This window comes from Stegodyphus dumicola, chromosome 7 (assembly GCF_044657685.1).
Source record: "Stegodyphus dumicola isolate Sdum_Otavi_A_Nest chromosome 7, ASM4465768v1".
Lineage (NCBI taxonomy): Eukaryota > Metazoa > Arthropoda > Arachnida > Araneae > Eresidae > Stegodyphus > Stegodyphus dumicola.
Window position 1 is genome coordinate 20,633,400 of NC_140774.1, and position 13,924 is coordinate 20,647,323.

Here is a 13,924-nt window from a genome sequence, read left to right on the forward strand (position 1 = left end):
TTATAGATTTTCTAGTGCAATCTTTATGTTCATTTTGTATAGAAATCCAAATAATGCAAACTTGTAATTCAAATAACTAGAATCTTGAAGCTTTTGCAACACCGTATTTACAATAAATTCAAAATTGAAATATTTTCGTGGCCGACATAAAATTGCTTCGGGTTCCGCATGCGGCCTACAGACCGTCGATTTGAGATCACTGCTGCACTGATTACACTAAGTTCTTAACAAAGTATTAGAAAAAATGGGATACATTGAAACTCGAAAGGGTTGAACATGCCTTCCGAGTTAGATTGAAACATATATATAAAAGGAAAATAGGCATTGGTTTTGTAGATCTAACAGATGGAACGGAAGTATTCTAATAATTACTGACCAGAAAATTGAGCAAAAGTGTAGAAACGTTAAAAAGAACAAAAATCCGTTTTGGAAGTCGTCGGGAAGAGCCATTCCGACGGTGTATAAAGAAACTTTTGCTCATGCTTGAGCTCTGTGTTTAGATTTCGGTAATGATAACTAGCTGCCTATCTCTTAGAAACGCGTAAAATGAGATTATAAACTTCCACCAAAATCGTACAAAATCGAGTTTACTCTCGATTATCACGGCCTTTGCTTGACCTTCGGGAATTTAGGTGGCCTGGTCCGTGCAAGTTCACTTGATTTGATGTCACGAAAGCCGTCTGAACTTTCACCCTTCACGCTGCACTGTGGACACTGCAAGCGAAGAATTCCTACGTTAATTCGTTAACATTGCACTGTGTTTTTGTTTTTTTATCATTCACAGTTTTCACTAGATAAATTTTGAGTAAATTAATGTAAGTGAAGTAGTGAAGTTATTTTTGTTTTTAAGTTCAGATGGATAGTTTACTTATTTGTTTGGTAATTATTAATAAATATAGCGATCTACTTTTACGTAGAGCTGAGATAAGTCTTCATGCCTTCACGATGTTGCATTGAAGCTAGCAAATCCGGCTACGATGGCACTAATAAATATACATATTGCGTTTCAGGTTTCGAAAAGATACATTAAAACGGGATTTGTGGATTAAAAATGTTCCAAATGATCGCAGCATTGTATGTGAAACATTTTGGAGAAAATTATGTTATTCAGCACGATTATTTACCAAAAAACAAAGTTACTGTTATTCAAATATGTAAAGGGCACCCTAAATTAAAAAAAACTATGCATATCCACTCATTTTTCTGGTACACTTGTCTTAGAATCTAATACCCGAGAGGATGAGCAGGTAGGAAAAATGGCCAATATGAGGATAAATATTTTTAATGAATTTTTGACAAAGAAAAATTGCGTGATTTGAGGATTTTTCTTCTTCGTTACTAATAATAAACTAAACATTCCAGAGGATTCAGATATAATTTTACGTAATGTCTTCTGAAGGAATTTGTATTTATTTGCTTAATTTTTAATCTGCAAACTAAAATTGGGAAAAGTACTTAAGTACCACTTCATATGAATACAGCAACACCTGTTCAATCCTTTGATTCCTTCTTTATTATTAGAATATAAAGCTTGCATATTGTATGTGTTTGTTTCTTAAAAACAATCTTTAATTTTACTTTGGCTTTAAAAAGTTTAAATATTTGCCTAATTTCGCTGTGTATTTGATTGTATTCGAGACCCCTTTGGTCGATGTCCAACAAGGTTTCAACAGAAGTCTTTGCTGACTGGGGATTAATGTAATTGTCAGTACCTCCTTCGCTTGTATTTTCATTATAGCTCTTCGCCTCTTCTGTTCTTGTGACATTTGAAAAGATATCGGCATCACTGGAGCATAGAATCGCCATCGAACAATTCTTCGATATTTTCCCAATCGACATATTTGAATAGTTTTAAATTTTCAGTTCTTTCGCCATCTAATTTCGGTTATTGCCTCGACCTCTTCGTAGTTCACAGTTATAATCTCCGCGTACTAGATTAGGAAGAATCTTTCTTTATGATTGAACCAGTGTTGTTGGTTTCAAATTCTATCACGCTTTTTACGACTTCGTATATGGCATCGTCTGTGCGGTCCTCGCAAGTCTGTTTCCAAGCTTTTACGACGTGTCACCCGACATGGTCTGACATCACAGATGCAATAATTTGTTGGAGTTGACAGTCGTCATAGCCTGTCGGTTTCAGGAAGGCTGACGAACGAGTGATCTTGTTTTTCCTCCGATATCATTCCAGATGTAACGATATGTAAAGAGCTTCTCGTAATTGTAATAAATATGTTTTCGAGTTCAGAAATTCTGTAAGTATTACGCAAGAGCATGTCCGGATTTGTATCCGTTTTTTACAATTCCGCGCATAGCGTTAGTTTCACATGCGTTAGCTTTACCTCGCACGGAGAATCCGCAAAACAGATACCGGTCCCTGGATAATCGGGAGTACACAAAATAAAGCTAAAACTAAAATATTTATGCAATATTGTTTTCGCATATCGCATCGCAAGAAGATAAATAACGATAAAAAAGCGTTATCGCCTTGAAAGCATTGACTTTGTTTTTCTTTAATTGTAGAGCGGGGTGTAAAGCACAGGCCGCGTCATAAATGAAATCAGGGGGTATTTTCCAATCGCTCGGAAATGGGAATAAAAATTCCAAATCCTTCCCTGTAAGGCTGAGTTGGGAACAAAACTAAGTCTCTTTTGGGAACAGGCATAAGCCGTATGTATAATGGACTTTTGATTTGAGAAGTGACTGGATGCAAACTTGAGGTTTAAGAGTAATAGCTCCCTCTATCTCTTAAAAAAAAAATCATTTGTTGAACTTTTACAATGGCATTTTTTCCACTTTTCCAAGAACGCTCATAATGCATCGCTCCCATACCAGGTCGTCAACACACAGAATTCTAGACCTGTCCTTCGCGTTGCTCTTTTTCGATGCGTAAAATTCCATTGTGCCTCATCACGGAAGAATTCAATTCTTTTCTCTCTCCATCCCTTGTGACAGACGGCAAGTACTCTTTCTTCCCCATCTTAACCGTGAAAGACAGCTGTGAGGGTGACCGGGGGTGCGTGTGGAATGCCATTGTTAAATCTGTCTTCTTTTCCAGAGCTCTCGCTTTTGGACTGTTTGAAGTAAATTTTTTTTTAAATCTATTTTTACTTATCATTTATTTCTCCACTGCTTTGTTGTTAAAAAACCGAGGCTGTTTTTTTTTTAAAGATCAGTGTTTACAAACATCGACCGTTGAAACAAACTTCGCGTTTGTTGACACAGGCTCGAAATGGTGTTGTCGACTTCGGAGGTCAGTTTTTTATCATTTGCTTGGGGCTAATTCTCACGACTGCAGTTTTTGAGTTCTTAGATTGAAAAATGCGGTTTAATGCCACATAGCAGAGTGCTGCTTATTAATTGAAGTAACAACGGGGTTAACTTAGCCACCCAAGGGCAGTTAGAAGCACAAAGAAAAGGGAAATAACTCGTGTTGTCATTACAACAGTTAATTTGTTTCGTTAATGTAGAGAAATTTGATCAAACTTTCATTCTATTACTTAAATTAAATCACTATTCTAAGCTTGCTTTCTCTGTGTCGGTCTCTCTAACTCTCAACAAAACATTTTATTTCTACTGTTTCGAATGCAACAAAAATTTCAAGCTACAAATTTTGGTATATGCGATGTAAAATTCTATCTCGCATAATAAAACATTTAAATAAAATAACGTGTTGTTAATGATAATAGTAAGTTGTTCCTATTATTTCAGATATAAGTTTAATAAAATTCACTCATTTTATCAGTCAGAAAATTCTGCATGAGAATGTTTTTCTTTGTTTAATTAATTTAGAAATGAACATTTTTCTCGCTGATTTTTTTTTAGCCCCAAAACTATTTAGTGAACTATTAGTCTCGAAACAATTTTCCGTTGTCCACCTGAAATACCGTCCATTGTAAATACGCTCTTTTTATTTATCTATTACCATTCGACAAAATTGTCTCTGTGACCGGCCAGACGGGAAAGTAGTTATTGACGCTGACTACCGTACCGAAGGGCCCGAGTTCAAATGGATATTTTTAAGCGTATAGTGTCTGTGTGGTAAAGGGTATGAACGTCCGACCTTAGGAGACCATCAATGCAGACGCAGCTCCATGGCCCCTTCCAGGCTTCATACAAAGCACGAGAGTCATAAAACGCAAGGCAGAAGACAATATCGTAGACGTCAGTGCCCCCCCCCCCGCCCCACTCCAGTAGCAACTGATTAATTCAGTCCCTTGAGCTAAGGACAAAAGGGAGCCAGATCCTCCAAAAACGGTGCATGTTGCTCCACCACAAGCAACGGAGGGACAAGACCGTACCATATGGTCCCTGCGATGACTGATTTTGTGCCCCGCGGCCGAGACTGCCTTGGTACAGATCCTAACCAGTACTTCCTAGGTATTCTCCTGAGTCGACCCCTTGGGGGGTAGCGGAAAAGGGCAGGGGTCGACGTAGAGAACTCTGCGAAGCTACTGGCTAGGATCTGTACCTAGGCAGTCTCGGCCACGGGGGTATAAAATTTATGAACTTGGTGGTTCTGAAGGCTCTGGGAAAGGTCACTTATTGGCCGGCCTCGGAGTCTGGCACGTCCTAGCGCGGCGTGGTGCTAGTAACCCGTGGGGTTTTCCCCCGGGGTCGCTGGGTAATGTCCCGCTGGGACGGGCTCGCCCGAGCGACTGGCAGGAGCAATTGACGACCGGTGCTGCCTGGTGACGTATCCAGGTGGTGCGCGGCTCTGCTGGAGGGTAATAGTGGAGGTTGAACCTCCACGACGTGCCCGAAGGCAGAGTCGACCTGTAGTGAGATTTAGTTACTCGGAACAGGGAAGCCGAAACCCATAGTCAAAATACTCGGCGAGCAAAAATGCTCTCGAGAAGTTGGTTGAGGAAGAAAGATGTTTACTCTCAGAATTCCAACTGGGGGTGGAAGCTTAGATGTCAGAAAGGTCCGACGATACTTAATATGCTAGATGGATGCACATGTGCTACCCTTGCTTCAGCCTGTACCTACCTCTGTCTCTTTGTGAGCGTGTCTGGTACTGTTTCTCTATCAGTTTGTATCGCTCCCTGACTTTCTGTCTGTGTATTTATCTGCCTCTCCGTGTGTCTGTCAGTCTACTTCTGTGTCTGCAACCATAATGATAATATATGTCTACTTTAAAAGCAAATTTTTAAAACTTTTCATTTTCCCATAACTTAGCAAGCGAGAAAATTTATGTATCTCGGGGCCACTTCGCTTTCGAGATTAGAAGCCCGTCGGTTCTATTCGTATTTATTTGACAGTTCTGACGTTCTCTTTGGCAATTACTTCTGAAAGAGCCAAATTACGACGCCGTTTCAACTGATTTATAATTCCTTCCCATTCTTTAAATTTTCTTTATTTTCGCTTCCTGTTACGTTTTTCTGACGACGGATATTGTTCGCTGACAGCAGAGGCGTCAATTTTTCCTGCCGTAATTTGTGGAATGTTCATTTCAAAGTTGGACACTTAGTTGCGCATTCTTGCTTTCTGTTTTTCTGCTGTCGAATTTAACTCGGGATTTATTCGAGGATATTTTAACTTTACCTGGAATATAATCAAATATTTTTTGGCTCACAAGCGCCAAAGTCGCTGAACATTGGTAGTTCAGTCCGAGGTTCAAATCCCACGAACGGGGCTGGCTGCATGGACGTTTTCGTGGTTTTCTTTTCCTATAGGTAACGTGTATGCGAGCCAGTTTATCTTAGAAAGTCCTTCACGGAGGCATCCCTACCCTTAGCTCTCCAGTGCTTTGCCATAATCTAACAAACCTAATCTGTAATATTCTTACTTGAGAAGCCCGCCGGAGAAACGTTAGTGAGATATACAGTTTTATACATGCTAAATAACGCTATGAGTTGAAATAGGAAGGTGTTTATGATCTGTATCACATTGGTAACACCGCTCTTGGCGTTCTACTCGAGCGGATGAAACTGCTGAATAAAAACGCTGAAGACAGTTTCAGCTCCAAGCAAAAGAGCCATCTCCATGGATTCCCCCCTTCACATGGATTCCCCCCCAGTTTTTATCATGTGTAACATAAATATGTGCCAGTGTTCCTTAAAAAGTTTTTCATGAACGTATACCTTATTTTAAGGGCATAGCTCCGTGTCTCGGTCATTCGAATTTTCTCTTGACGCCGAATTGATTAAAATAGCTGAACGCTGGTATTTCGACGGATCTCGGCAAATAGGCTGGCTATATTGGCATCTTTAAGGTCTCGTCATGTGCAAAATGAATGAATCGATTTTCCTTAGAAAGTCTTGCATGAAGCCCTCTTTTCTTCGACAAAATAAACCTATCTAAAGTTGACGAATTTCAGCCACATTTTTGCGCTCACTATAAATTGGCAGGTCCGACCAGAATAACCGCTTCATGCAGATACACGCGTTATACTGAAAATGAAAGAAAAATATCGTTTGTTTACAACATAGCTTAAAAATATATGATGTGGACGCCACATGACTTTCTTCTCAGGTCTATTATATTATACACTTTTTTTTTTTTTTTTTTTTTTTTTTTTGCTGCACTTCATTTAAACTTATTACCTCGAATTTCATTAGAGCTGTTTCTTATTCAGTCGGATCAGTTCTCACTTCGCGGCAAGGCAAAAATACATAAACTCAAACCATCTTTATTAAAAATTGTAAAATACAGAAAAACCTAAAGCTCCAAATATAGTTAACAGTTTCAAAAAAATTACAATTAATATTAACTTCTACTCCAAAAGAAGCAATTCGCTTAGTAGGCAAGAAAACAAAAATTTTGGTGCACAAAGTTCAAAGTTAACTTTTGTTCCCACGGGTTTAAAAAAAAAAAAAAAAAAAAAACTTACCCGGAACATAATTCTTAGAAAAAGTGGACAATTTACCAAAATATAAGAATAAAAACTGAGCTCACCTAGCCCTTTAATAGAGGAATATATACAGTTTGGTGCGGCCGAGTGCAACGAAAAAGTGAGGTGCACAACTAGATCTGACAAGTCCCATGTGCAAAATTTCAACGTTCTATGGCTACTCGTTTTTGAGTTATGCGAGTTACATACGTACAGATGTCACGAAAAGATTTCTCCTGAATCCATTTTACGATCCGCTTTGGGAAAGACTTTTATTCTATCCATATGTATAGATATCGCGCAAGAATATCCTTGAAATGGATTCGAGAGTGGTCAAAATGGATATTTTCGTTGAAATGATACACAGAATTTTTTACGATTGCAATACTTTCTTTACTTCCTACAATGAAGTAAAAAATGTTTTAATAATTCACGCTGCACGAGAAATTAGAAACAAGTTTTGTGAACTGTATTTTTGCTGTCAAAACTATTGCTTCCTTATTGAGGCTTTTTAATTCATTTTAAACTATTCTTGTTCGTATGGCTAGAACTCATAAATATTTCTTTCAAATTGCGGGGAAAGGATTTCTTCCCGAGTAGTAGTGAAGTAGCGCTGCTGAAGATTTTTCATTCGTATGGTAATGGGCCAAAACTGCCTCGACTATTTTATTTCCGATTTAGACGGAATCGGGAAACTGCTTTTGACATTCCAATATTAGCCTGTTTTCCACTCCCCTCGTGTAAGAAAGAGAACGAGTTTAAGACTTCACTGTCCATTTTTTACATGGAAACAATCCACCTTCACATTTGACCTTTCAGCCAATTTCTAGGAACAGTTTGTTATATTGAACTAACAGTAGAATTCTATCATGGAAGTGTCTCAAAACTCGACATTTTAATTTTGAAAGAGATGAACTTAGTCATATTATAGCTTCGAAATACTAAAATAATATTCATGGCTAAGATTTTCGAGAGACGATAACAGGCTGCCTTGTGGCTTATCTTGGATTTGCGTAAAACGAGACTAAAAGATTATAAAAGAATTACAAAATAAAGAAGTGTTATTCCTTGGAAAACACTGACTTTATGATCTGTTGGTTATAGAACGGGGTGTAAAAACGCTGTGCTTCAAATTAAATGAGGGAGTATTTCCCGATCGGGCTCAGTTGGGAATAAAATTACTCAATCCTACGGTTCTGTGTTAATTTCTATCTTATGTGGGGTTTGGGATTTCGCTCAAAAACTAAATTAGCCCCTCCCCCAGATTTTAAGGCCTGATGATTTGATAAAATAGTTTCTTGCATATGTCGTTTATTAATACTAGCCTGTTAAAGACATTACATTTTTTTTCCAGGTAATCTGTGATAGTCAACTTACTCTACCTGAGCGACTACAATGGGCATTCGAGCGAGTAAGAAAGCCGACATCACTGCCCCACCTTCAAAGGACAAGAAGGTCAAGCGGAAGAAGAGTAAGAAAGAGGTAGCTGCGGCCAATGGCGAGACCGGTATTGAGGAAGTCTCCGTTCAGGTTAGCCCCCTTCCTTTTTATTGTCTGAACTTCTCGAAATGTTGATACAAAAAAAAAAAAAAAAAAAAAAAAAAAAGTACTATACTCCATAGTTGCTGAAAAATCTCCGGTTTTAAACTTTTAGCGCTCGCTAAGGAAAATGAAACTTAAATTATGCTAATTTCTAATGATTTTCAAAAAAATTAATTTTTATTTCATCTGAATTGTATTTTTTCTAATTGCATTTTATTGATCTATGTTTTATTAATTTTTACTTCATCTGAGTTGTCTTAATCTACTGTAGATTTTTGTATGAAGGTGTAAGCAACGTTTGATCTAAGTTTATTCACGCAAATATTAAGTGCATTGATTTTTACTTTTATTTTCATCGTATTTAAAAGCACTTTGATAAAAATAAATACGGCACACATCCGACCTATAGCCCAGTCCTCGCACTTGGTTAACAAGTCCGAAGAAATAGCCTCTTCAGTTCTGTGTCTCGCATCTGGCAAATCATTAGGTAGCGGTGGGAAGTAGACACGATCTTTTATAAGCCTCAAAAAGGAAAAACTCGCGTGGCATCAGGTTAAGTGAACGTGGAGGCCAGCGAAACAAAGCTCTGTCGTCTCCACCATTACAACCAGTCCAACGATCAGGAACTTCGACGTCCAACCTCTCTTGTACAAATAGATTCCAATGGAGAGGAGCTCCATCTTGTTACCAAATGAAGTTTACAGGTACACTCTCTTCTTAACTGGGGAAAGAGTCATTCGCGTAACATATTCAAATAAGCTACCCCTTTTACGGTAGCTTCAGCGAAATAAAATGGTCCGCACACTCGGACGTCGGGACATGGAGCAAAAAACGTTTAATTGTGGGGAATATCTGATGTTTTAAAAGTTCCTAAGGATATTCTAACTCCCAGATACGAACGTTATGGTATTTACTTTCTCACTCGTCACAGAACACCACACAATCGAACAAGTCATTTTCCCGCTCTAACACTTTATTTGTAAGTTTAAATGTACACCATAGTCATCTGGTACCGGTACAACATCAAGACTTGATTTCCGAACGGATTTCTTAGGACTACGAAGGTAAGATACTCTGACAGCGTCCCCATCCTGTACAGACACGTTTGGTTGTTCCTTGCGTTTTCCTTTACACACATATCCGGTGGTTGCGAAGTACCTATACCATCGGCGGATATTTTAGCCACACGGGGCATCACAATTTAACTTCAAACGAAACCTTGACCTGAAATCAGATTCATTCTTGGCAAACTGAAGAAAACGAAACGCTTTACGCTCTCGCCATTTTGCTTACGTGGCGCTGCAAGAGAGACAACAACAAAGCAGTACTCGCGCATGCGCTTATCTAAAACTGTTTTAATTGCTCTGTAATTGTGACTTTGAACCAACACTTTACAATTCTTAGGTTGATACTATTAAAATTTATAACTAAGGCATTCTTTGAAGGACGTACTGTATTTTACATCAGAATTGAATTAATTACGAGTAGTTTGGAGTTCCTTCTAAATGGTGTCGCGTCGCAACGTGAAAACTTTGTTTCTTCCGGTTTTTAAAATTTTAAGGTCGGTAGCTGTGGGGTGTGAAGGCTACTGAATTTCAAGAGATGGGTGAAAGAAGAGTCGTTTTTGGCTTTCCAGGCTTCAATGTGAGAATGGCAACTACAAAGAAATTGAATGTTTTTCGAGACGTATTTACAGTGAAACTTTGAGGAATTTTAAGGGCGGTCTTCTTCCTACATAGTCGTAAATCCAAACGATGTTTTCGCAGAAATGAATACAAAATGGTTTAATCTAGTTTTTCATCCTTTATAAAATAGAATGTTTTTTGGATTTCCTTATTCTTGCACCGTTCGAAAGCAATATTTTTAGCATATTGTAAGACTTTCATCGTATTTTCTAGGTTCATGGCGTAATAAACACAGACATGATGTGGGCATTTCCACAAATCATAGTAACATCTCGCACAGGGTAGGGGATTTTAAATTATGAATTATCTTTGCTAAACTTATCAATTTACCTTTGAAAATGTGTTAGTTTTTATTTTTAAAAATAAAAATGCACTTTCGTTATTTCAGTTTTTAATCAAAGTTGTTACTTATTTTCTGTTTATTTTTTATGTATTTCTCTCAAGTATTTGTTTCATAATTTGGATTTAGATATTGTACTTTATTCTCGTAACGCAAGTGGGCCACTGGAAATTATGAAATGGGGCACAGGTTGCCGATGCCTGCCTTTTGAATCGTTGACTTGCTGGTATTTTATTGAAAGATCAGGACGGGTCGATAAAACTCCTGGCTGGGCTACACGGAGCCAGGCTTTGAAATACGCACGTTCCATTTGATATAATAATCAAGTTTGTAAATGTTTTAAGGTTTATTAAACATACGATACAAATCAAAAATGAGAGCTATTAATTTCGAAATTATTATCAATTCTTGCAGAGAAGAAATTCTCTGATCTTCAAGAAAATCAGATTGATTTCCTTCTTACAAAGAGCACAACTGTTCGTTCTTACTTGATTAAAATTTTAAATTTAAAAACTATTTTTAAAAGAATAGTGTTTCTCTCATATAAAATATTATTAATTATTTTGATACACGATAAACTTTTTCATAAAAAATTAAATATAAAATAATATAAGTCAAATATTTTTTTGGGAAAAAATTGGGCTCGCATGCAATGTGTGATTTTTGAAGGCTCTGGCATAAGAGAGTTGAAAATTGACTTATGCCAAAGTTACTGATAGTTATTTCATTACTGATTGCTGTATTGCGCCTCCAGGCTTTATAGTGTCCATTGTTCTTCGAGGTATACTTTTCAAACTTTTGCAATATTTCTTTACTGAACGAGTTACCCGTTATTCCGATTTAAAACAACTTCAAAACTTACGATTGATTTTTTTTAACAATTTCGGAGTTTGTTAGTGCTGCCATCTGGTGACTAAATCGAGAAATAAAGTGGTTAAAACCTCATTTCAGAACGCAGATTATCCGTACTGAAAATGAAGTTGTCAAACTCTTTTATGAGCTAGGAAATGACGGATTCCAGGATAATCCAATAAAAATAATTTTCTTTGACAGATAAATAAAAATGTATATGTTTATGTGAATAATTTAACTTCTTTAATTAATGCTTGACACTGGATGACATTTCGATTCTGATAGTTTGTAGACTTCGAAAAATTACTAGAAATTATCTCCATATGGGATTATTAGTGTTATTGGTCGATCGGGTTCTTTTCCTATTAATTTTCAACTGTGAAAATAAATCTGTTCACCTAAATAAATATATTCCCAGTAAATAAATGTATTTCCAGATAAAGCGATTGTTCTTTGTGCAAAAATTCGTAACTGAGATTATTTCTTGACAAGTACGAATAAAAGTTAATCCAGTCTATTTTTAAATCTTTGAGTAAGGTATATATCACTCTTTAAAAGTTAATTAGCGTTATTTATAAATTTTCTTGAACGTTATTCACATTATTTTTTATGGTTATAAAAATAATGTAAGCATGGAGTCCAAATAATTAAAACCTTAAATCTTTGCAACAAATACAAAATTGAAATATATTCGGAGGCCGTCAATTTGAGACCAAGTGGAGGCGTTTGAAAAGTGTAACCTATGCTGCCATCTAGCGAACAAAATGATAAATAATAAGCAAGCGTTTCCGATGAGTTAAGGCAATTATTGTCCTGAAAGGACAAATGCAAACAAATTATTTTGAGTTAAATTTTTTTTTTAAGTGATTTAACTTTATTACACAAAAGCAAACAAAATTCATTGCAAAAGAGAGAAAGAAGCCTTTTATGCTATATCAATTCTTGAAGGAGCCAGAAATAAATTTCCGTATAAAAAAACTAGCGTACAATACATCACTGTAGAGATCGCACAGAAAATACTACTACGAAATAAAGGCTCAGAAAAAATTAAAATAAATAAATTAAAAAAAAAAAAAAACTGAAAGGTTTCAGAATTTAAATTACGTCCAAAGGGGCTTTTTATAAAATTTTGTGTGTTACCTTTATTTATTAAATATCATGTTCTTCGCACTTAAACCATAAAATTCAGTTCAAGAGCAATATCACAAAATAATTTTAAAATTAGCATATCTTTAGAATTTTCGATACAGTCTCGCGCGCTGGAGAAAAAAGTTTTTTCTGTGCAACGTTGAAATTGCTCGCTTTGAAATCCTTTAGTTTGTTAATAAAAAAAATAGATTTTTGCAAAAAATAAGAAATCGATAATAAAATTCCAAATTCGGGCTCCCAGATGCCCATATTCGGTGGAGGATTACATTATTCAAAATTTGCTGGCTCTAGGTACCGGTGTTTTATCACAATTCGAGAAACATACATACATTTATGCAGTTTCTTCATTATTTAATTTCTTTAAATATAATACAAGACTATAATATTTGTGGTGACAACTATTTGAAAAGTGAAACAACCCTTGTAGTGAATCAACGTAAAATGCCAAAACGAAATTAATAGTCATTCTGGGTCCCCTTTATAAGACTTGCTCTGAATCTCTCCCTGACCCAACATTCTTTCCTTTTACGAAGGGCATTTAATCTCGACTACTCAAAATTGAAGTATTTGGTGTAACCATCATTAGAAAATTTGCCTGGAGGTCATATGTAGAAAATACAATACGTCGAGTTTCGAGAAGATTCCCTCTTAAAGATTTTAGCAGATTCCAAGTGAGGTTGCGTGATAATTACTCTGAACACCTCTTATAATACCTGGCCCATTTTCAAATTTTGATTGCTTATGCTGTCCCAGAAGAAAAGAAAAAAAAATCAAGATAAATTACATTCAAGTTTTTTGAGCAATGCATTGCATAAAGATGACTATAAATATATTTCTGCAATTCAAAATATAAAAACTCAATTGAAATGTTTTAGATATAAATCTTAAAATGTGTGATCGTAGGCAAAAATTCCTGTCCCTTTCAAGTTCATTGTTTTCAACCTCTTTGTTTTGTAACCTAATTTATTTTTTAAATAAAAAAGTTTATTTTAAATATGAACTGTTAGTGTGTTATATTCATGATAACAATTAATTACAGAAGTTTTCTATTTAACAAATCAATAAAAAAATAATTTGTCTTCTACTTCATGCCAAGTCCGTTAGCTTGAGATTATTTTACCCAAAACTAGTTTGTAAATCTGTCTAAAAGGGGCAGTTTCAGTGACAAAGGTAAACTAATCAAGCTAAGTTTGACTACTTTGAATATATACTGCTGCCCCCCTTTAGGCAGATTTACAAACTAATTGGAGGTAAAATAATCTTAAGGTAACAGACTTGATATGAAGTGGAAGACAAATTACTTTTATATAATTTTTTTATATTGTAAATTGTAGGAGTATATTTATAGTCTTTATGCAATGCATTGTTGAGAAAATTCAAGTTTCAACAATGCATTGCATAAAGACTATAAATATTAATATTAATATTTGTTTCTTTTCTTCTGGGACAGCATATGTAAGCAAAATTTGAAAATGGACCACCTATATTTTATCTGTTTTGACATATTGTTGCGAACCGTTAATC

General features: G+C 36.0%; 1 protein-coding gene across 2 annotated transcripts in view; it reads left to right on the plus strand.

Annotated features, from left to right (window-relative positions):
- Positions 1-13,924, plus strand: part of LOC118202694 (uncharacterized) — a 190,381-nt gene that overhangs the window by 114,399 nt on the left and 62,058 nt on the right. For both annotated transcript variants that reach the window (XM_085819948.1, XM_085819949.1), the window contains exon 2: positions 8,187-8,362. In XM_085819948.1, the coding sequence (XP_085676074.1) occupies positions 8,228-8,362 (135 nt within the window). In that variant the 5' untranslated portion in view covers positions 8,187-8,227. The remainder of the gene's footprint in view (positions 1-8,186; positions 8,363-13,924) is intronic.